Here is a 21,207-nt window from a genome sequence, read left to right as displayed (position 1 = left end):
ACTAGATCTAGGCCCTGGGGCCCCCGGCACCTGCCTGTCCCAAGTGCGGACCCCGGCCCAGCGAGGACACCAGCCAAGGGGAAGTGTGCTCAGGGACAGGCAGTAGTCCCTGCCCCTCACCTCCCTGGTCCACACCCTCAGGCTTCCCGCCCCACTCAAACCTCCCCCAACCCGGGCACGGGGGCAGGGGGCGGGGGGGGGGGGGGGGGGAGGCGGGGCGAGCCCAGCTCCCGAACAAAAGGTGCCGGGACCAGTGGCTCAGATCTGCCCGGAAGGACCACAGTGAGCACCCAGGGTGGTGTGGGCCGTCCGTGGGCGTGAAGGGAGGCTGGTAGGGCTGCGGGCTGGGCTCTCCCCCACCAGGGCTGCACCCTCCGGAAGCATGGCTGCCCGCCCCGTACTGGGTCTCGCTGCTATCCTCTGCCTCTCTGTGCCCCAGGCCGGCTCCATGGTGCGGCATCGACGGCCGGTAAGAGTGGTCATCGGGCCGGCGGGTCTCACCGGGCTACCAAGACCGCCCCTGACCAATGTCCTCTCTCTCCACAGGTCCAGGTGGTGCTGCTGGAACCCCAAGGTCGGGATGGGGTGGGGGGGACGTCAGGTCTGGGCGGCCTCTGGCCTGTCACCCACGGGCCCTCCCCTGACAGGCCTCACTCCCCATGAGGACCGGGCTGGGTCCCTGCCCCAGACGGCCTGGGAAGAGGGCAGACAAGAACCAGGCCCCACTGTGTTCCTGTGTTAGGAGGGGCCCGCTGGGCTCAGGGCAGCCCTCCCGCCACTGCCAGGCCAGGGGGAGGAAGGGGGGGGGGGGGGAGCCATGAGGGACCTTCCCAGGGCAGCAGGTGAAGGGGAGAGGTTCTGTCTGGGGGCCACGGGAAGAATTGAGGGTCTGGCTGAGGGTTGCGGCCCGGCCAATTTGCAGAGCCCAAGGAACAGCCACTCCTAGAGAAGAGGCCTGAGGCAGCATGGCCCAAACTCAGGGGACTGGCTGCCCATCTGCCAGATTGTCCCAGGGCCTCTGCAGGAGGAGGGTTCCGGATCTGGTCACTGGGGGACCACGGCCCCCTCCCAGGCCTGAGCCTTCCTGGCCGCATCTCCCACAGGGAGGGACTGCTCTCAGATCTGGGTGGAGAAGCCCAGAGCCCCCAGCGGTGTATACACCATCCAGCCAGAGGGAGCCAGCGCCCCCTTCCAGGTGAGCAGCCCTCAGCGGGGTGAGGGTCCAGGAGATACTCCGTATGACTTGCTTGGGCAAAAACAAGAGAAGTTACTTGTTCAAGTAACGGGGAAGGGCGGGCCGGACCGGGTGGAGTCTGTCCTCAGACACAGCTGGGCACGGAGATGTTCACGGACTTTGCCGGGGGGGGGGGGCGGTATTTTATTTTATTTTTTAGTGCTTATCTTGAGAGAGAGAGAGACAGAGATTGAGAGTATGTATGCGCATGAGTGGGGAGGAGCAGGAGAGGGAGAGAATCCGGAGCAGGGTCGGCACTGTCAGCACAGAGCCCGATCCGGGCTTGAACTCTCAAACTGTGAGATCATGACCTGAGCCAAGATCAAGAGTCAGACACTTAACTGAGCCACCCAGGCGCCCCACAGACATTGTTTTATAGTCAGGAAAGGTTGGGAGAAACCCAAGCTTCCACCCGTAAAGGTACGAACAAGGAGAGATTCCAGGATCCAACGTTCGGTGAAAAAACAAAGCCACAAAGCAGGTGCAAACTGACATGAAAGCGGGCGGCCCTCCCGAGGCCTGGGGCGCTACCGTGGATCCTCGCCCTGCTTCTGAGAATGTGGATTCGTTACGATGCAATTTTACATGACACGGACAAGCAGGAAAAGTTTCGGTTTTCAAACAGAAAGCGTCTGGGGGGGCACAGATAGGACAGGGGCTGCCTACGTGGGTCCAGCCAGGAGCTGCCTGCCACGTGAAGTCCTTCCCCAGGCTTTGTGCGACATGCGAGAGGACGGTGGCTGGACGGTGATTCAGAGCCGGGACTGGGGCAGGCGGAGGCGTCTGGACTTTGAGAGATGCTGGCAGGAGTACAAACAGGGCTTCGGAGACTTGACAGGTAGGAGGGCCGTGTGCCTGTGGGCACAGGGGCGTGCACCCCGAGGCTTGTGTTTGGGGGTCACCGGGCACACAGGGCAGAGACGATAGGAGGAGGCTAGGGGTGGCCGTCACGCGGCAGCCTCAGCCTGGGTGCCCACCCCTGCAGGTGACCACTGGCTGGGGCTGCAGCACATCTCTGACCTGACTTCCCAGCCGGGCCTGCGCTCAGAGCTCACGGTGGACCTTCTGGATGCGGACAACCACACGCTTCAGGCCCACTATGACAACTTCCACGTGGACGGGGAGGACCTGTTTTACCGATTGACCCTTGGCCTGTACTCTGGGAACGCAGGTGAGTGCTTGGGAGGTAAGGGGGCCTCATGCCTGCCCCCCACCCACACGCACAAGTGTCCTGCTTTGTCCACTGGACTCTCCAGGCTGGGGGGAGGGGTAGTCTTGCCACGGGGCCAGGGTGGGTAGGGAAGGTTGGGTCCCTGGAGACCCTGGCTTTCCGGCCCACATCTGTCAGCCTCAACGCTCGGGGCGAGGCTGTCGCTCCCCAAGCGTCTGCCCTGGGGTCTCAGACGCCGAGGCAGCCAGAGCAGCTTCCACGACGGGAGCGCGGGCCAGAGGGGCAGCCGGCCCGCCACCCACGCCACCACGCTGTGCAGGGGACGCGTTCCGGGGCTTGGGCCGCACGGATGACCAAGAGGGCTGTGGCTTCAGCACGCTGGACCGCGACCGCGACCACTGCTCACCCTGCACGGACGGCACCCAGCCCTTCACCAGCTGCAGCCGCGATCGCTCGGGCGCCGGCTGGTGGTACAGCGACTGCGGCCAAGCTGACCTCAACGGGCCGTGGCCGGAGCGCGGAGGGGCCGCCTCGGGCATGCGCTGGGCCACCGGCAACCATCGGCCCACCCTGCGCGCCAGCGTGCTGCGCGTGCGCACCACTGCTTCCCACAAGGCCTAGGCCCCTCGGTGGCCGAGCCTCATTAAACGTTCAAGCCCTGCCGTCTGCTGTGTCTTCCTCGGGATGGGGATGAGGGAGGGGCCGAGCTCAGCTCCTGCCCAGCCTGGCTGCCCAGACCGGCTGCCCAGACCCAGCGCTGCCCACCCAGGACACCTGTCCGTGCACCTGGGGAAATCCACGAAGCCGCGAAGCCCAACCTTGAGGCCAGAAGCAAGGTCACCAGGTCTGGGAGGGCACTGCCCGTCCCTGCTGACCTGCTGGAACCCTTGGCACCCACCCGATACCCCCACTGGCTGTGACCTCTGTGAGGGCAGCCAGCGGGACACAGCCTGGTGCTCTTGAGCCGTCAAGAACCCGATCCCACCAGATCCCAAAGCGTGGGCAAGACAGTGGGGTCAGGGGGCAAAGAGATGAGTCAGAAGGGCCTGGGACCTGGGGAAGACGAGATGGGCTCGGGCCAGGTTCCCTAGGCAGTTAGGAAGGAGGCTGGGGACGGGGCACTGTGCCAGCAGGCCCAGATGGGGAGGAAAGTGTCAGACTGCAGGAGACTCTGGGCACTGAGCATCTATGAGGGCCTAAACTCACTGTCCCCCACACGGATGAGGACTCAGCTGGAGAGGGGTTGAGGGGGTCTCCCAATGCCACTCAGCTGGCAGGGGCAGAGACGGTTCACACGAGGTCTGGGAAACCCACATTGTGGCCCCAGGAGAAAGTTCCAGAGGTGGCTCCTCGAACTTAAGTGTAGAATCCAGCCAGGAGGGAGCTTGTATGTTTGTCCAGCTTCTGGTCTCCGGTTCTAGTACGGGGCCGGGAGTGGGGCGGGGGACACTGGCAAACCCTTCCAAGGGCCACCCACTCCATGCAGGCACCAAGGGGTCTTTTCAAGGCTCCTCTGAACTGAACACCTGAGTTATTCAGCAACAGTGACCCTGAGGGGGGTCTTTGGGGGTGGGGGGCAGACCCTTCAAAGCCAGGCTTGGCTCTCCCTAGCCTCCCGGGCGTCTACGGCCCCTGTTCTGGGAGCCATAGACGCTGTTCTGGGAGAACTGGCACCCAGGTCATCAAGACTCTGCCCTCCGGCGGCACGGGTGAGGAGGGAGACAGAAGAAACAGGAAAATAAGGGATTGAGGTCGTTTCAGGGAAGTGCTATGCAAGGAAAAACACAGGGTGCCAGGCGGCACTTAGGAGCAGCGTGGCGCCGGGTGGGCATGGAATCCAGAACTCCTGTGAGGAATCCTGCTCCGAGCAGAGGAAGAGCGGGAGCAAAGGCGCTCCTGCACCGGAGAGGCTCCAGGCCAGAGTCTCGCCCAATCTCAGCTTTGGCTTTGCCCTGGGGCTCTTCCCGGGCGGTCCCCACCGACCTTCCTGGACAAACATCCTCTTTCCCTCCTGTCCCGGTGCCCGGCGCAGCTAGAGGACGATCCGGAGACAGACCCTCGGCACAGAGCGGGGCCGGGGCTGACCTTGGCTTCACCCTGGCGGTCTACTAGGGACGTCGCTCAGCACGGTCACCCCACTCGGAGCACTCAGTCCCTACTGTCCGGTGTTTCCCGGGTCGGACCTCCAGGGACCTGCCGGCTCCTCACGCAGAGCAGCCATTTTAGACGACCCCGTTCCCCCGCTCCCCCGTCCGCTCTAGCGGACCAGCCCCCGGCGCGCTAGTCCTTTTCCCGGCCCATCCCCACGCCCGCCACTCCGCGGCCGCGGGGCGGAACCGCAGGAGCGGACAGGCGTACTCTGCAACCAATCAGAGACCGGCCTTCGCGGGCGCGGCCCGCGCACGCGCAGTAGTAAACACTACTCCCCCAGTGATTGGGTGGCGGGGCACGCGGGGCCGGGACTTCCTGTCGGGGCAGAGAGACTTCCGCCGCAGCGGCCCCGCGGATGGCCGCTCTCAGGGCAGCGCTCGGGGCTTTGCTCGCGGCAGCCCGTGTCCGGTCGCCGCCCCTGGGCCAGCGCCCGCCGCGCGCGCCCTGCTCCGCCTCGGCCGCCGCACGCGGCGCTGCCATGGAGCCGGCGCCCCGTTGGCTGGCGGGGCTGCGCTTCGACAACCGCGCCCTGCGCGCGCTGCCCGTGGAGACGCCGCCGCCCGGCCCCGAGGGCGCCCCGTCCGCGCCGCGGCCCGTGCCGGGGGCCTGCTTCAGCCGCGTGCGGCCCGCGCCGCTGCGCCAGCCGCGCCTCGTGGCGCTGTCGGAGCCCGCGCTGGCGCTGCTGGGCCTGGGCGCGCCGCCCGCCGACGACGCCGCCCGCGAGGCGCGCGAGGCCGAGGTCGCGCTCTTCTTCAGCGGCAACGCGCTGCTGCCGGGCGCCGAGCCCGCCGCGCACTGCTACTGCGGCCACCAGTTTGGCCAGTTCGCGGGGCAGCTGGGCGACGGCGCCGCCATGTACCTGGGCGAGGTGTGCACGGCGGCCGGCGAGCGCTGGGAGCTGCAGCTCAAGGGCGCCGGCCCCACGCCCTTCTCCAGGTGGGCCCTTCTCCAGGTGGGCCCTTCTCCAGGTGGGCCGGGACGGGTGGCTGGGGCCCGGAGGGGGCTGACCCCCGAAAGCGGCCCGCACGCCCTTCTCCAGATGGGATGGGGCGGGGGCCGGTGTGTGCAGCCCCACCGTTTTCCTCCCTAGTTGGGGGTGAGATGTAACTGGAAGTTTCACCTAGGGGCATAGGACATGAGAGGGGTCCGGCATCCTGGAGACGGGAACAGCTGGTGCAAAGGCCCTGAGATCAAAAGGAGAGGACAGGAGGAGGGGCAGTGGCCGCTGGGCCTCCTCCCCTGCTGAAGTGCTGCTTCCAAGTGCCCTTGTCCCCTCCGACCGGTATACTGAGGGGATCCTGCCGCCTCTGATCGCAGAGCCCCGGCAGTTGCTCTTGTGCCGTTCTCATAAACGACACAAGGACTTTGGAATCAGTTCTGTGTGAGACACTCGCGTCCTCCCCGCCCACCCCCGGCCTGGCCACCGGTGCTCAGGGGAGGCGGGGTGATTTGTCAGCAGTCTGAAAGCTACTTGGGCAGTCTGCTTCCCTCCAACACTGGCATCCCAGATGCGGCCAGTGCCCTGGAAGGGGCAAGAAAGACCTCCTCAGATCCCATTCCCCTAGTGGACATTCTCCCAAGCACAGGCTTCCCAGGCACTTGTGGGCCAGAGCCTGGCTCCAGATCCCAGCAGCCTGACCCAGCAGGGTGCTCTTGTAGCCTTGTAGCCGTCCTGCCTCTTCTGTACAGACAGTCTGTTCTGCTCTTTTCCGTCAGACAGTTCGTGAATTTAGTCCGTGTTTGTTAAATGGCTGAAAAAGTTATACCCAAGTCGTCGTTTTAGGTTCAGGGAAATCCTAAGGGCATGTCTCCCCTCTGGCCACTTCCCTTTGCCCTCCCTCCAGGGACTGAATACGCCCCTCCCTGTCTCCCCGCAGCGGCTCCACCTCTGACCCACAGAATAACTGGTTTTTCCTCATCCCCCAGTCTCCAGACCTTTCTGTCTGTGAAGTCTGAGTTCAGCCTAGCGCCACCCACTGCAGACAACCCGCACCTGCTCAGAGTTGTCTGCACCAGTGGCTAACGGAAGTTTCTGCTCCTTGGAATGGGTGCTTCTCACCCTAAGGCCTGTTCATTCTTTTGAGCACCTTTAAACTTTATGTATTCCTTTTTGGTCATTTATTTTTGCCAGTTATAAAGACAAACCTTTTTGTGAGTAATCTGCTGTTGGAAGTTGCTTTTTATATTTGAAGACTTGAGTTTTAAGTCCCATGTTTTCAGACCTGAGGTCTGCTGACATATTTTTTTAAACGTTTGTTTATTTTTAGAGAGAGCGAGCGAGTGGGGGAGGGGCAGAGAGAGACAGGGAGACAGAATCCCAAGCAGACTCCACACTCAGCACAGAGCCTGACATGATCTGTGCGACAGATCCCACAAACTGTGAGATCGTGACCTGAGCTGAAATCAAGTCAGACACTTAACCAACTGAGTCACTCAGGTGCCCCTAGAATATTTTTTCTTTAAAAGAAAGCAATAATTTACCCTTTACTCAGGTTGGCACCCACCTACCCCACCCCACCCCTCCCTGTGTCCTGTGGTCCCCTACTTCAGCAAGACTTGAGGCTAACGTCCAAAGTGGCTACGAGTGGCTTAAAGCCAGCTGCTGCTGGATACCCAGGTGTGGCTTTTGGGGGGTGGACAGGTGACTTCTCGCCTCTGCCTCCTGCGTGCCATGGGGTTGGGATTTCAGGATATGCCTCTCCTGGCAGGTACAGAAGAGCTTTCCCTCAGTTGGGTGCATCCCAGCAGCTGCACTGGGAACTGACATGGGTGTACAGGAAAAGGGACTGTTGTCATGTGTCCTCTGGCTCTGTGGGTGCAGGACTGCTCTCCGAGGCCCTTTACCCTTGCTGTATAATCGTTCAATTCTGGCTTTTGCTTTGAGAACCCTACCTCGAGCAAGAATACGGCTGCATATTTTCAGGACCATTTCTATCAGATTCAAGATTAAATTGCGCTGTGCTAGCTTCCTACTGAGTGTGAAATCTAACCAGATGAGAAGTAATTCCCAGGGCCAGGGAAGGGTGGAATGACATTTGAGGACAGGTTTCCTTGTCACAGGTCCTCACATAGACTAGAAGGAGGTGAGTGGAGTGCAGCTGTGAACCGAGGGTCACACTGGCCAGAGGCCGACACAGTGAGCTCTGGGGTGACTGCCAGGTCTGGTTTCTAGAGGTGTTGCTTACACGAGGATGAGCCATAGGCAAGGTGAGGCAGGAGGCCTGGATGTGTCTAATGGAGGCTTGAGGACCACGATCGTAACAATACATGCAGAATAAGCATTTGACGAAAGCCAGCACCCATTCGTTACAAAAATTCGACAAACTAGGAAGAGAGGAACTTCCTCAAATTGATAAAGAATTTCTACAGAAAACCAGAGCTACCATCTACTTGGTGAGGGCCTGGAAACTCTCCCACTAAGATCAGAAACAAGGGAAAGTTGTTTCCCCCACCATTGCCTTTCAGCATCATACTGGAAGTCCTAGCTAACACAGTAAGACAAGAAAAGGAAATTAAAGGTATACAGATGGAGATGGAAGAAATGAAACTGTCTCAGTTTGGGGATAAACATCCATAGAAAATCTCAAAGATGTGACCAAAATGAATAAGCAGTTATAGCAAAGTTGCAGGATCCGAAATTATACAAAAGTCAATCCTTTTACCGTATAAGCAATGAGCAATTTGAATTTGAAATTAAAAACAATACTAGTTACCCTAGCACCCCTCAAAATGAAATAGGTATTAATCTAACAAAATATATACAAGATCTTTATAAGGAACATTATAAAATTGATAAAAGATGCCAAAAATAAAGAAATGGAAAGACATTACATGTCCACGGACAGGAGGACTCACTATTGTCAAGATGTCACTTGGTCCCAATTTGACTTCAGTACAATCCCAACAGAATCTCAGGTCATTCTGTAGATGCTGGTAACAGGATTCGAAAGTTTGCACAGAGAGGCAAAAGACCTAGAATGACCGACATGATATGAAGAATGGCAAAACCAGAGAGCCGGCACTACTGACGTCGAGTCTTACTGCAAGACCATAGGCATTAGGTAAATGCAGTGTCGGTGAAGGGATTGCTCAGTGGAATAAGGACAGACCTCCCCCTCGGTACAGCCAGCTGATCCTTGACAAAGGGGCAAAGATCGTCAGGCCAACAGATTGCACTGGGACAACTGAACACACACACAAAAGGTATCTAGACACGAACTTGCCACCTTTCGCAAAAGTAAACTCAGAGCAATCATAAACCTAAATGCAAAAGTATAAAACTCCTAGAAGATAGAAAGCCCGGAGGACCTTGGGTTTGGACGTGACTTTTTAGATCTAACACCAAACGCAAGATCCATGAAAGAAGTCATTGATGAGCTGGACTCCATTAAAGTTAAAACTTTTTTGCTCTGCAAAAACAAAACAAACAAAACAACACCCCTTGTGCTCTGCAGCAGACAAAATCGAGAGTGAAAAGAAAAGCCACAGACGGGGGAAAAGATTTGCAAAAGATGCATCCAATAAAGGAGTGTTGTCCGAAGTAGACAAAGAACTTCTTAAATTCGATCATAAGAAAACAAAACAACCTGGGCCCTTAAAATGGGCCAAAGACCTGAACAGACCTGACACCAAAGAGGAGACACAGATGGAAAGCAAGCTCCTCGAAGAGACGCTTCACATCGTGAGTTACCAGGGAAATGCAAATTCTCACGGCGACGAGATGCCGCCGCACACCTGCGGGGGGGGGGGGGGGGGCAGACCCGGGGCACCGACAGCACCGGCGCCGGGAGGCCGTGTGGCAGCGGGAGCACGTGCTCCACCCACTTGCCGGTGGCTACAAGGCGGTGCTGTTACCTCATGGCCCAGCAGTCGTGCTCCTGCTGTTTACCCGAAAGACTGAGAGCCTGTGTCCAACAAAACCCTGCACGTGGATGTTTGTAGCAGTTTTATTCAGACCTGTCGAAACCTGGAAGCAAGCAGCATGTCCTTCAGGAGGCAAATGGACCGTGGCGCCTCCGGACGAGGGACTATGACTCTGCACAGACGAGAAGCGAGCGCTCAGGCCGTGAGAAGACCTGGAGGAAGACGACGAGAAAGGAGCCAGTCTGCGCTACGACTCTGGCTGCGAGCTTCCCAGGAAGGCGGAAGTACGGAGAGGAAGAAAAGATCATGAGTTACAGGGGAGGGGTGAGCGGGTGGAGCGCGAGGAGGTTAGGACGGCAGCGGTCTGTGTGTGGTACCACAATGATGGGTCCTCGTCACCACCCATCTGTCCAAACCCCCACGGTACGTAGCGCTCGGCGTGACCCCGTTTAAACGTGGACCTTGAGTGATGATGGCGCATCCAGGTACACTTGCTAATGGCAACAAATGTCCCACCTGGTGGGGACGTTGACGGTAGAGGCCACGAGGGCCACGAAGGCAGCAGGGGGCCTGTCGTCGTTGCCGTGAGCCTGGAACTGCTCTGATAAAGTCTTAATCGTAATAGAGGCTTGGGGTAAAAAGCAGTTCGAGCCCTCCAAGGCCGTCTGTCTGTCCTGTCCTCCGAGGGACTCTGAGATCCCCCTTTCGTATGCGAACGATGCTGTCCTGTCCTGCTTTTGTAAAACAAATTCTTTGTAACAACCAAGTTGCAGATGGACAGGGTGAGTGCGTGGCGCTTGGCTGCTTCCCTCTGGGGAGGCCTGAGGTGGCCCTCACCGTCCTCCACGTCGGTCTGGCCTCCGGCTACAGGCCGGCACTCGGTGCCTTGGCCGCCAGGTCTGGGGCGACGTTCGGGCCTCATCAGTGCCAGGTAGCATGTGTGATGGGGTTCTTGCGCAGTCACGTTAGAGCTGCCGGTGGGTGATTTTTAGGAAGCCCTTAGAATGCTTTCAGTCCCTCCTATCTGCCGCCTGAACCTTGGTGTCGAGTGGATGCCTGCCTGATGGCACGATGACCTGTGTTTGATTTCAGACAGGCTGACGGCCGCAAAGTCCTGCGGTCGAGCATCCGAGAGTTCCTGTGCAGTGAGGCCATGTTCCACCTGGGCATCCCCACCACGCGGGCCGGGGCCTGCGTCACATCCCAGTCCACAGTTGTCCGCGACGTGTTCTATGATGGTAATCCAAAATATGAAAAGTGCACGGTTGTGTTGCGTATAGCTTCCACTTTTCTAAGGTAATGCCGGGGTCCCCACGGGCTGTCTGAACGCTTGCTGTTGTCAGGCTGTAGGTCTGTGCTTAGACAGCGGGGAAGTCTGGTAGATGAAGCGCCCCACAGTGACACGCCGTTTGGACCCCATCCCACGGCGGGTCCCTAGAACAGCGCCAGCGCACCGGCCAGGAGGTAGATGCTCTGCACCTGCGGGGACGGAGTCGCAGGTGCAAAAGGCACTGGGCGTGTCTGGGCCGGGAACCCTGTCCCGAGTGCGGGTCACTGTGCCCCGCCTGCCCACACTCCCCGACCGGGCCCGTTCCCACCAGGCAACAGCCTGTGTAGCTGGAGCGAGGCTGGTGTGGGCGGGCCCCCCCAGGCAGCGGTGGCGGGGGGGGGCGGTATAGAGCGGTTTACTTGGGAGTTCGTGACAAGGAACTGCATCAAAGTCACCAAGAAAATGGCCTCGTTTGTGTCACTGTGAACGCAGGCTGCTCCACACCTGACGAGCTCTGGTTGGCTGCGGCCATTCTCCACTCAGTTCATTAACCGGAACCCTCTCTGGTTCCCGTTCCTGACGCAAGCCTGTTTCTCCGTGATGTCACCGCGCTGTCTGGCGTCACACGCTCCATTCTGCTTACCTGAACCCACGCTTGTCACAAGTGGCTGTGGCATCTTGGGGCCCCCTCCTGGAGCCAGGCAGACCCCGTGTGTATCAGGGGCAACGGGGCCATTCCCCTGGTGCCTGCTGGCCCCACCCACGCCTACAGCTCAGAGTCCCTGGCTTTTCCTTTCATCCCCTGGGGGACAGAGGAGCCAGGGCAGTGATCGGCCTCACCCCAGGACACCCAGGGCTTCTTCCTGCAGAAGCACCAGACTGCTCTTTGCTGCGCGGCCGCCCTGTACCTGGCAGGAGGTCGGGCGGCATCCCTGGCCTCCACCCACCACCTCCCGGGGCTGATGCCAGACCTAAAAACCAAAAATGTCTCCGAACGGTGCCTCACACCCTCCGGGTGACACCCAGTGGAGAGCCACTGCTGACCCTGCTTGTCACCCCACCACAGGATGCCCGTCACTGACGTGCTCCTTGACGCAGGGGGATGGGCACAGAGCCCTACTCGTGCCCGGAGTCAGCCCTGTGTTCCTGGGCGTCCCGCATGCACACCCGGGGCTGTGTGGGACTTGACCAGAGTCAGGCTGGTTCTGTGTCACTGAAAGATTAGTTCTGTTCTTGTTGGTTTTGTTTTAATCAGCGTGTTCTTCCCACGCTCCCAGGTGGGTATCTAGCAGCCAGACTTTTCTTCCCACGACGGGGCAGAGTCACGTTTAACCTGTTAAAAACTTGGGTCTTCCCTCCAGGTTCGGATCCTTTGAGATTTTTAAGTCTGCAGATGAGCACACAGGGCGCGAGGGCCCCAGTGTGGGGAGGAATGACATTCGAGTACAGATGCTGGACTATGTGATCGGCACGTTTTATCCCGAGATCCAGGCCGCTCACGCCGACAACGGCGTGCAAAGGAATGCGGCCTTCTTCCGGGAGGTAGGTGTGGCGGTGCCCTGGCCCCGGCCCTACCTGCTGCTGACGACCCGGTCTACTTGGCTGGTAGACAGAGGCTCTCACTTGGTGTCCCTGCCCCTGTCAGTCACTCCCCTGTCCCAAACCCAGTCACCACTTGTTGGCTTTGAGCAGGACCGACTTCTTGGAAACCCTGCGTCAAGGTCAGGGGTCCTGGGACAAACCAAGGATCATTTTGTCTCAGTGGCACTGGCGTGTGTCCATGTGCCCCCACCGAGCCCCGCAGGACAAGTGTGAAGGGAATGACCCCAATGCACTGGGTACCCAGCCATGCACACCTTGTCTGACCCAGTCCCTCGGTTTGATGGAGGTGCTGACCCCGCGGCTTGTGTCTGTGCCTCCCCTCCCCCCAAGGGCCATCAGGCGTGGCTTCCGTGCAGAGGTCACCCATGACACTCAGTGTGGCCACGGCATTCCATCAGCTGACTCAGCTCGGGGCCTGCAGTGTCAGCGAGGGGGTGAAGGAGAAGGCAGGGGCACGGTTGAGCACAGCTTCCATGAGAAGGAGTGCCAAGCAGGTGTTTGTGGGGCCTCGTCCTGCCTGACCCTGGCCACTCTCTTGACCTGTTTTAGCCACGCTCTGGTTCTTGCCCTCTTCTGTGGGCAAGCGCCTGGGCTGTGGGCTGCCGGGAGGTGTCTCGGGGTTCCGCTCGCAGCCGTGATGGGTGACGGGGCAGGTGTGTCTGGGGCCAGTGCCTGCGGATGCTGGCCGGGCACCCTCGAGGGCACAGGGGGGCTGCATGGGCAGTGGATGTGGCCGCGTGAATGGCCCGCTGGCAGCCCACTGGGCCGCGGCAGGTAGGTCACTGGCCTCCTTGTCTGGCAGCTCGAAGGACGAGATGGGGCCCTGGGCACAGCAGCCTGGACCAAGGGCAGCATTTGTCTGCTCGTGTGCGGACTTCCTCATGTCCACGCCATTGTCCTCCTGGGCCCGAGTCGCGGGGATATCGAGGTTCCCTGACATTTTTGGTTTCTTGGGTAAAAGCCACGATCAGGGAGTATGCGAAAGAGGGAGGAGGCGAACGTGGGGTTGGAGCCTCCACACACCTGCTCGTCCCAGATGCCTTTTCCTCCGCACGCATTCTGTCCCGTCCTCCCCGCACGTGTCAGCGGGGAGGCCAGAGGACAGGCCCCGCGGGAATTGGGGTGGGAAAGAAGGGGTGGGGGCAGGGGGCAACCCGCGCCTGTTGTGCTGCAGGTGACCCGTCGCACGGCCCGGATGGTGGCCGAGTGGCAGTGTGTGGGCTTCTGCCACGGCGTGCTCAACACGGACAACATGAGCATCGTGGGGCTCACCATCGACTACGGTCCCTTCGGGTTCCTGGACAGGTGAGTGGCCCGGGGCAGCAAGCGGGCGCCGACAGTGCAGGGGCCGCTGGGGAGAGGCCTGCGGGTATATGCATCTGCTCTGGACGTTCTGTCCAGCATTTAGTTGTTGGACATGCCTGGCTGGCCATTCCCAGAGGAAGACGTCCCCTGGAAGGTTCTGAGCAGAGAAGCGTTTTAAGAGGGCGCCTCCACTCCCAGATCGGGAGTGGGCTGAAGGGGCCAGGGCGGGAGCAGGTGGTGAGCAGGGGGGATGCACCCGGCCAGAGGGGTCCGGCCGGGGCAGGGGCAGGGGAGCGGTGGCCACACAGGCACGGCCTTTGGGCACCCCCGGGGGTTCCACATCGTCCCCCTTGACGGCTCTCTCACCCCGTGTGGCAGGTACGACCCTGACCACGTGTGCAACGCCTCGGACAACGCCGGGCGCTACGCATACAGCAAGCAGCCCGAAGTGTGCAAATGGAACCTGCAGAAGCTGGCTGAGGCCCTGGAGCCCGAGCTGCCCCGCGAGCTGGGGGAGGCCATCCTGGCGGAGGAGTTTGACGCCGAGTTCCGCCGGCGCTATCTGCAGAAGATGCGCAGGAAGCTGGGCCTCGTGCGCGCCGAACTGGAGGACGATGGAGTGCTGGTGGCCACGCTCCTGGAGACCATGCACCTGACCGGTGAGTGTGGCCAGGCGAGTGCGCCACGGGAGGGCCTGGCCTTTTCATTTGGGTGAAATAATACAGCGCGTCAGACGTACCGCGTCAGCCATTAAGTGAGCAGGTCGGGGCACCAAGCACGTTCACTGTGGCGCAGCCAGTGTCTCCAGACTCTTCAGTGTGCGAGGCGGACACCCTGTCCCCGTTGCACTCTCACCCCCGTCTGCCTCCCCAGCCCCTGGAGCCCCCGTTCTGCCTTCTGTCTGTGGATCTGACTCCTCCAGGGACCCCATGTGAAATGGGTCCACGCGGGACCCGTCCTCGTGTGCCGGCTTCCTCCACCGAGCAGCGTCCCCAAGGCTCATCTGTGGTGGGGCAGCGGGTACCGGGATTCTGTTCCCTCGCAAGCTGAGTGGTACCTCGTGGTGTGCAGGGACCACGCTTTGTTCCCCGGTTATGGACTGATGCACACTTGTTTTCTCCCTGGGGCTGCTGAGGAAAACGCTGCCGTGGAAACACACATACCAGTAGGCGTGTGAGTCCCTGTTCTCAGTTCTGGGGCTGCGGCTCCAGGCAGAGTTGCTGGATCCCGTGTGGACCTAACCAGACTGCTCTGGCTGGAGCTTCTGGTACCACGTTGACCCGAAGTGGTACAGCGGGTGTTCCCTTGTTCCTGCCCTCAGGGGAGTGCTCTCTGTCTTTCACTGTTAAGTATGAGGCTGTCTGTGGCTTTTTTACATACGGCTTTTATGAAATTGAGGGTTTCCTTCTATTCCTAGTTTGGAGTATTTTTACCATTTTGCATCAGTTGAGATGAACACATGGGGGAAGCTCCTCCCTTCACACCCCGTCTTAGTCAAGTTAAACCGCCGTAATAAACCACACAGACTGGGCAGCTTACCCAGCAGACCTCAATCTGTCACAGTTCTGGGGGCTGGAGGTCGGAGATCGGGGTGCAGCGTGGCCAGGTTGCTGGGGTGGAGCTCCTTCCAGGGCAGAGAACAGAGAGGCAGCGAGGGCTGGTGGCTCTTCTCCTGAGGGCACAGACCCCATCAGGAGGGCCCCAGTCGACATTTGTACAGGAGGTTGGTCCGTGGTAGCTTTGGCTTCAATATCTAGGCATGCTGCTCTCATAAAATGAGTTAGGAAATGTTCTGTCCTGTCCTGTTTTTCAGAAGAGTTGAAGGAGGACTGGTGATAATTCCCTGATATTTGGTAGAACTTACCAGTGACGTCCTAACGTTTTCTTTGTTGTGAGAGTTTTGATTCCTGATTCCGTTTCCTTACTTGTTACAAGACTACTCAGATTTTCCATTTCTTCGGAATCTGTTGTGGCGGATTGTGTTTCTGAGAATTTGCTGATTACCTCTGCGTCATCTAATTTATCAGCATGCAGTTGTTCACTCTTCTCAGAGTCTTTCATTTCTGTGTAATCAACACTCCTGGCCCCATTTTCATTTCTGGTTTTAGCTGAACGTGTCTCTTTTTGTCAGTAGCTAAAAGTTTGTCAGTCTTGCTGATCCTTTCAAAGAACCAGCTCTTGGTTTCATTGGTTTTTGTTCTCTATTTCATTTATCTCTGCTCTAACCTTTCTTTCTTTCTGCCAGCTTTGGTCTTATGTTGTTCTTCTAATCCCTCGGGTAAAACATGAAGTTATTGAGATTTTTTTTTGAGATCTGACATGTTAACACTGTTAGTTGCAGGTGTACAACACGATTCACTCTTCGTACACACTGCAAAATGATCACTACCACAAGTGTAGTTAACATCCATCACCACACAATTGCAAATTTACTTTTTTCTTGCGATTGAGATCTGTTCTTTTAACAGGGATTTAGCACCATGAATTTCCCTCTGGCCACTGCTTTTGTGGCATCCTGTAAATTTCAGTATGCTGTGTTTTTATTTTCCTGCCTCTGAGTATTTCCTAATTTTCCTTGTGATTTGTTTTTATTTTTTGGACCCACTGGTTAATTTTGACATTATTTGTGAATTTGCCAGCTTTCCTTCTGTTAGTGATTTGTGTTTTCATCCCACTGTGGTTGGAAGAGATATGTCTTTTTAAACATACTAAGACTTACGTTGTATGGCTGAACATGTGATCTGCCCTGGAGATTGTCCCGTGTGTACCTGAGAAGATTGGACGGAGTTCTGTTGAGGTCTGATGCAGTAGCGTGACAAGCATTCAAGTTCCCAATGTCCTTGTTGGTCTGCGGTCCAGACATCCCATCCATTATCCAAAGTGGGCTGCTAAAGCCTCCAGCTCTTAGAGAACCATTCTGTTTCTTGTTACGTTTTACAGAGGTTTGCTTTGTAAGTTTTGGTGCTCGTTTGGCACATACACTTATAAAAATCTTTCTGATGAACTGTTTTACCAGTATATAAGGAAAACCATGGTCATTTACCGATTTCCTACTGAAAGTCTACTTGTCTGACTCAACCAGTTGAAAGTATCTTATGGACAGTGTGTAGTTTTGTTTTAATTTGAGAGTCTGCATGAGAGACAGCAGGGGAGGAGCAAAGAGAGGGAGACAGAATCCCAAGCCGGCTCAGTGCCGTCAGCACAGAGCCCGACACGGGGCTCGCACCCACAAACTGTGAGATCGTGACCAGAGTCCGAATCAAGAGACACTTCACTGAGCCCCCCAGCCACTCCTGTAGTTGTCTTTTTAAAAATCCATCCTGCCAGTCTTTTTTTTTTTTTTAAGCTAGAGCAGTTCATGGAGGACACCAGTGTGGAGACGTGGGCAGGACAGCACAGGAGAGGCCGTCTGCTGATCCATTTACTTTTAAAGTCATTACCCACGAGGACTTCTGCCGCTTTATCGTTTTCTGTCCATTTCCTCCATTTCTGCTTCTGTGTTTCGTTTATTGTCCTGGTTCCCTTCTCATTTCCTTCTGTATGTGTTTTTAGGATGTTTTCCTAGTGTTTCAACAACTCGGCCCGAGGACTCTCAGTATCTGTTGTGTGTTGAGCCCTGTTTGTTCTGAAGTGTTTCAGGGGCTTCTCCTTGACGCCCCGTGGCTCCTTTAGTAGGCTGGGGGGCTTGTGAGCACAGCAACAGTGGCCAGGGGATGACCTTGGTGCCTTTGCCGTACTGACCTCAGAGTGGTGGCCAAGCCGGGTGGCAGGTGTGTGGGGATGAGGAGGAGTCTGGAGAGCGGGGGTCGGGAGCCCTCGGACCCGACCCTGATGAGGCTGCCTGGCGTCGTGGGCGCTGGTGCAGGAGGCGAGGGCCAGGCCTCCGCCTGCACCCTGAGCGCTGGCGTGTTGCAGGTGCCGACTTCACAAACACCTTCCACTTGCTGAGCTCCTTCCCAGTTGGGCCAGAGCCCCAGGGCATGCCCGAGTTCCTGGATGCGCTGACCGCACAGTGTGCCTCCCTGGAGGAGCTGAAGCTCGCCTTCCGACCCCAGATGGATCCCCGGTGGGTACCCAGGTCTCCCTTCCTTGGAATGGGCTTCCAGAAGGAGAGGACCATTCAGAACAGAGCATGTTGGGATGTTGGGGAGAGCTAGCTAGGGCACCTGGGGAAGTGGATGGGCCCCCACATCTGTGGCGCTGAGGCCCACTGGTCAGAGGGAAGGGCGGCAATGCTGCCACCGCACAGGGAGGCCAGTGGCACAGGCTGGGGGAGGGGGGGGGGCAGCTTCCCGGAATGGCTCTCGTCTGCCCAGGAAGGACTCCGCGGGCCCTCGGGTATCACCAGCCAGGCCACGCTTTCCTGCACCGTCTCCCCTGGAGGAGCACACGGTGTCCTGAGGGTGCAGCCCATGCTCCAAGTAAGGCGTGGGAAGCATGGTTTCCGGGTTTTGATAAAGAAGCCAACAGACTGTGGTTCGAGAGAATTTAGTACAGCGCTGCGGTGAGTGGCTGCCGGCTGCCAGGACGCACAGGGAGGACCGGCTAGCAGGGCCTATGGAACACAAAGCCAGCGTGACTGGGGAAGGGGGTGTCAGTGCTGTCCCTGCTCGCCGGGCCCTGGAGGACCCAGCCTTGTGGTCACTGTGGAGAAGCAGCCAGCAGTGACCTTCCCCTGGGGGAAGTCACTGTGGGGTCGGGACACAGGCAGGGGCCAAGCAGCAGGGAGAAGTCAGCCTGCAGCACCCGCCCCTCGGGGTGCACTCGTTCCACGACACGGAAGGGCTGCCGCAGAGCAGGGGTGGACGGCCGCCTCGCCTGTCGGGCCCGGGTCACCCCCCCCCCCCCCCCCACACACACACACACACCGGGGCTGTCGGCGGTGGCACAGCAGAGCCGCTGAAGCCATTGCCACCTCCTCCGTGCCCAGACAGCCATCTTCCGGGTGCCCGGTGGTCGGGACGCGCCTCACGCTGCCCCTCTGCACAGGCAGCTCTCCATGATGCTGATGCTGGCGCAGTCGAACCCTCAGCTCTTCGCGCTCATCGGCACCCGAGCCAACGTCACCAAGGAGCTGGAGCGCGTGGAGCAGCAGTCGCGGCTAGAGCAGCTGAGCTCGGCTGAGCTTCTGAGCAGGAACAGGAGCCACTGGGCCGACTGGCTCCAGGAGTACAGGTGAGGCCGGCCCCGCCATCCGGGGTCGGTGAGGCTCCAGGTCGGGGCGCTGACCGCCCGCGTCACCATCTCCCCGTGACGTGGCTGCGGACGACTCCCCACGCAGGGAACCAAGCCCGGGAGATGTGGGAGGGGGTATCTGCTGGAAAGACGAACTTGGATGTGATTCCAGAGCCCGGCTGGAGAAGGATAGGGAGGGCGCCGGCGACAGTGACACCTGGCAGGCCGAGCGCCTGCGCGTCATGCGTGCTAACAACCCCAAGTACGTCCTGCGGAACTACATCGCACAGAATGCCATCGAGGCTGCCGAGAACGGAGACTTCTCAGAGGCGAGCAGACACCTGCCCCTCCTCCGTCCCTGGGTCCGGCAGCAGGGGCTGGGTGAGGAGGGACGGGCAGGCCCTAAAACCCCTCTTCTTGCTCTTCTCCAGGTGCGGCGGGTGCTGAAGCTCCTGGAGACCCCCTACCACAGGGAGGGGGAGGCCGCCGAGGTCCTGGAGGCCGAGGGGGCCGGCGGGGCACACAGCGGGGGGCACTCCTACGGCAGCAAGCCCCCGCTGTGGGCAGCAGAACTGTGTGTCACGTGATCCTCGTAACTGCCTTGGAGGCCTCCACACGTGGAGCCCCCGAGGCCTCGAGCCCCACTGAGTCCTTGAGGCGGCGGGCACCCAGCGGGCAACCCCACGCCCCGTCTCTCCATGACGGCTGAGACGTCCAGTCAGGACCTGACCCGTCTCTGTCTGACACAGACTCAGCAGCCCCGCCCCACGCTCCGTGCGCTCCCCACAAAAGCCGCTTGGTGCAAGGACAGGAGCTCAGCAGTGGGGAGCAGGCCCAGGTGGGCAGAGTGGCCCCGGCCCCCTACCTACCGGGCAGACACGGTCCCCAAATAAACCAGCAGCTTCCCTGGCCCGTCTCTGTGTGGTCACTGCGCCCTGACCCGCCCTCCCAGGAAGGCCAGGTACTGAGGGGGGGGGGGGGGGGGAGGCACCTGTGTCGTGGCCTCAGGCATCCTGGTAGTAGCTATTGAAGTTGATGCGCAGCAGGAAGTCCTCCAGGTGGGGCTGGTAGCCGCGGTTCACCAGCTTGGTCACCACTGGTGGTGGAGGGAGCAGGGGAAACGGCTCAGCCAGGCCCCCCCCCCCCCCCCCCCCCGGTAGCTCCTGCCCTGCGGCCCCCAAGCCCACCTGGCCCTAGGGGACAGTCACCTTTGAAGAGGAAATGGGAGTAGTACTTGAAGGTGCTGTAGGACTGCTGCATGAGGGCAAAGTTGGGGTGCTCAGCACCCCATGGGCCGCCAGCCGGGACCCAGGGCTGGGAGATGAGCTGGCTGCGGAACTTGAGGACCAGGCTAAAGATGCTATGGATGACATTCATGACAGGCGCAGCCTTCTCGGTCAGCAGGCCCCTGGGGAGACAGGTGGCTTTTGGGGGTGGGCAGCCAGTGGGAGACAGTCCCCTGGGGAGACAGGCAGCTGCTGGGGGGGGGGAGTGGAGGGAGACGGGCAGCCAGTGGAAGACAGTCCCCTGCTGGGGGGGGTGGGGGGGGGAGACGGGCAGCCAGTGGGAGACAGTCCCCTGCTGGCGTGGGGGGGCGGGGGGGGGGAGACGGGCAGCCAGTGGGAGACAGTCCCCTGCTGGCGTGGGGGGGCGGGGGGGGAGACGGGCAGCCAGTGGGAGACAGTCCCCTGCTGGCGTGGGGGGGGGGGGGGGGGAGAAGGGCAGCCAGTGGGAGACAGTCCCCTGCTGGCGTGGGGGGGGAGGAGACGGGCAGCCAGTGGGAGACAGTCCCCTGCTGGGGTGGTGGGGGGAGACGGGCAGCCAGTGGGAGACAGTCCCCTGCTGGGGGGGGGGGGGAGACGGGCAGCCAGTGGGAGACAGGCGGCTGCTGGGGGGGGGGGGGCGGGGAAGACGGGCAGCCAGTGGGAGACAGGCGGCTGCTGGGGTGGGGGGGGGGGGGGAGACGGGCAGCCAGTGGGAGACAGTCCCCTGCTGGGGTGGGGGGGGGGGAGACGGGCAGCCAGTGGGAGACAGTCCCCTGGGGAGACAGGCAGCTGCTGGGGGGGGGGAGTGGAGGGAGACGGGCAGCCAGTGGAAGACAGTCCCCTGCTGGGGGGGGTGGGGGGGGGGAGACGGGCAGCCAGTGGGAGACAGTCCCCTGCTGGCGTGGGGGGGCGGGGGGGGGAGACGGGCAGCCAGTGGGAGACAGTCCCCTGCTGGCGTGGGGGGGCGGGGGGGGGAGACGGGCAGCCAGTGGGAGACAGTCCCCTGCTGGCGTGGGGGGGGGGGGGGAGAGACGGGCAGCCAGTGGGAGACAGTCCCCTGCTGGGGTGGTGGGGGGAGACGGGCAGCCAGTGGGAGACAGTCCCCTGCTGGGGGGGGGGGGGGGGAGACGGGCAGCCAGTGGGAGACAGGCGGCTGCTGGGGGGGGGGGGC

General features: G+C 60.0%; 3 protein-coding genes across 7 annotated transcripts in view; 2 read left to right on the top strand and 1 right to left on the bottom strand.

Annotated features, from left to right (window-relative positions):
- The first annotated feature begins 15 nt into the window (after nt 1-15).
- On the top strand, nt 16-3,067 carry LOC131518659 (angiopoietin-related protein 5-like). The gene is made up of 6 exons (XM_058740934.1): nt 16-469; nt 547-574; nt 1,104-1,195; nt 1,946-2,072; nt 2,220-2,405; nt 2,725-3,067. The coding sequence occupies exons 1-6, from the start codon at nt 383-385 to the stop codon at nt 3,024-3,026; spliced, it is 822 nt and encodes a 273-aa protein (XP_058596917.1). The 5' UTR covers nt 16-382; the 3' UTR covers nt 3,027-3,067.
- Nucleotides 3,068-4,882: 1,815 nt separating this feature from the next.
- SELENOO (selenoprotein O) lies at nt 4,883-19,683 on the top strand. Its single transcript, XM_058740917.1, has 9 exons — nt 4,883-5,492; nt 10,512-10,715; nt 12,051-12,231; nt 13,466-13,596; nt 13,975-14,255; nt 17,512-17,662; nt 18,586-18,771; nt 18,944-19,100; nt 19,203-19,683. The coding sequence occupies exons 1-9, from the start codon at nt 4,912-4,914 to the stop codon at nt 19,365-19,367; spliced, it is 2,037 nt and encodes a 678-aa protein (XP_058596900.1). The 5' UTR covers nt 4,883-4,911; the 3' UTR covers nt 19,368-19,683.
- Nucleotides 9,485-21,207, bottom strand: part of TUBGCP6 (tubulin gamma complex component 6) — a 32,218-nt gene continuing 20,495 nt past the window's right edge. For 2 of the 5 annotated variants that reach the window (XM_058740912.1, XM_058740916.1), the window contains exons 24-26: nt 19,980-20,179; nt 19,763-19,867; nt 19,217-19,328 (exon numbers count right to left, since the gene is read on the bottom strand). In XM_058740912.1, the coding sequence (XP_058596895.1) occupies nt 19,776-19,867; nt 19,980-20,179 (292 nt within the window). In that variant the 3' untranslated portion in view covers nt 19,217-19,328; nt 19,763-19,775. Of the gene's footprint in view, nt 9,686-18,771; nt 18,914-19,216; nt 19,329-19,762; nt 19,868-19,979; nt 20,180-21,207 lie in introns of those variants that run through there. The other 3 variants (XM_058740915.1, XM_058740913.1, XM_058740914.1) reach the window with 3 other exon arrangements.

Source organism: Neofelis nebulosa, chromosome 8, assembly GCF_028018385.1.
Source record: "Neofelis nebulosa isolate mNeoNeb1 chromosome 8, mNeoNeb1.pri, whole genome shotgun sequence".
Classification (NCBI taxonomy): Eukaryota; Metazoa; Chordata; class Mammalia; order Carnivora; family Felidae; genus Neofelis; species Neofelis nebulosa.
The sequence above is the reverse complement of the archived record's forward strand: the minus strand, read 5'-3'. Positions and strand labels throughout refer to the sequence as shown.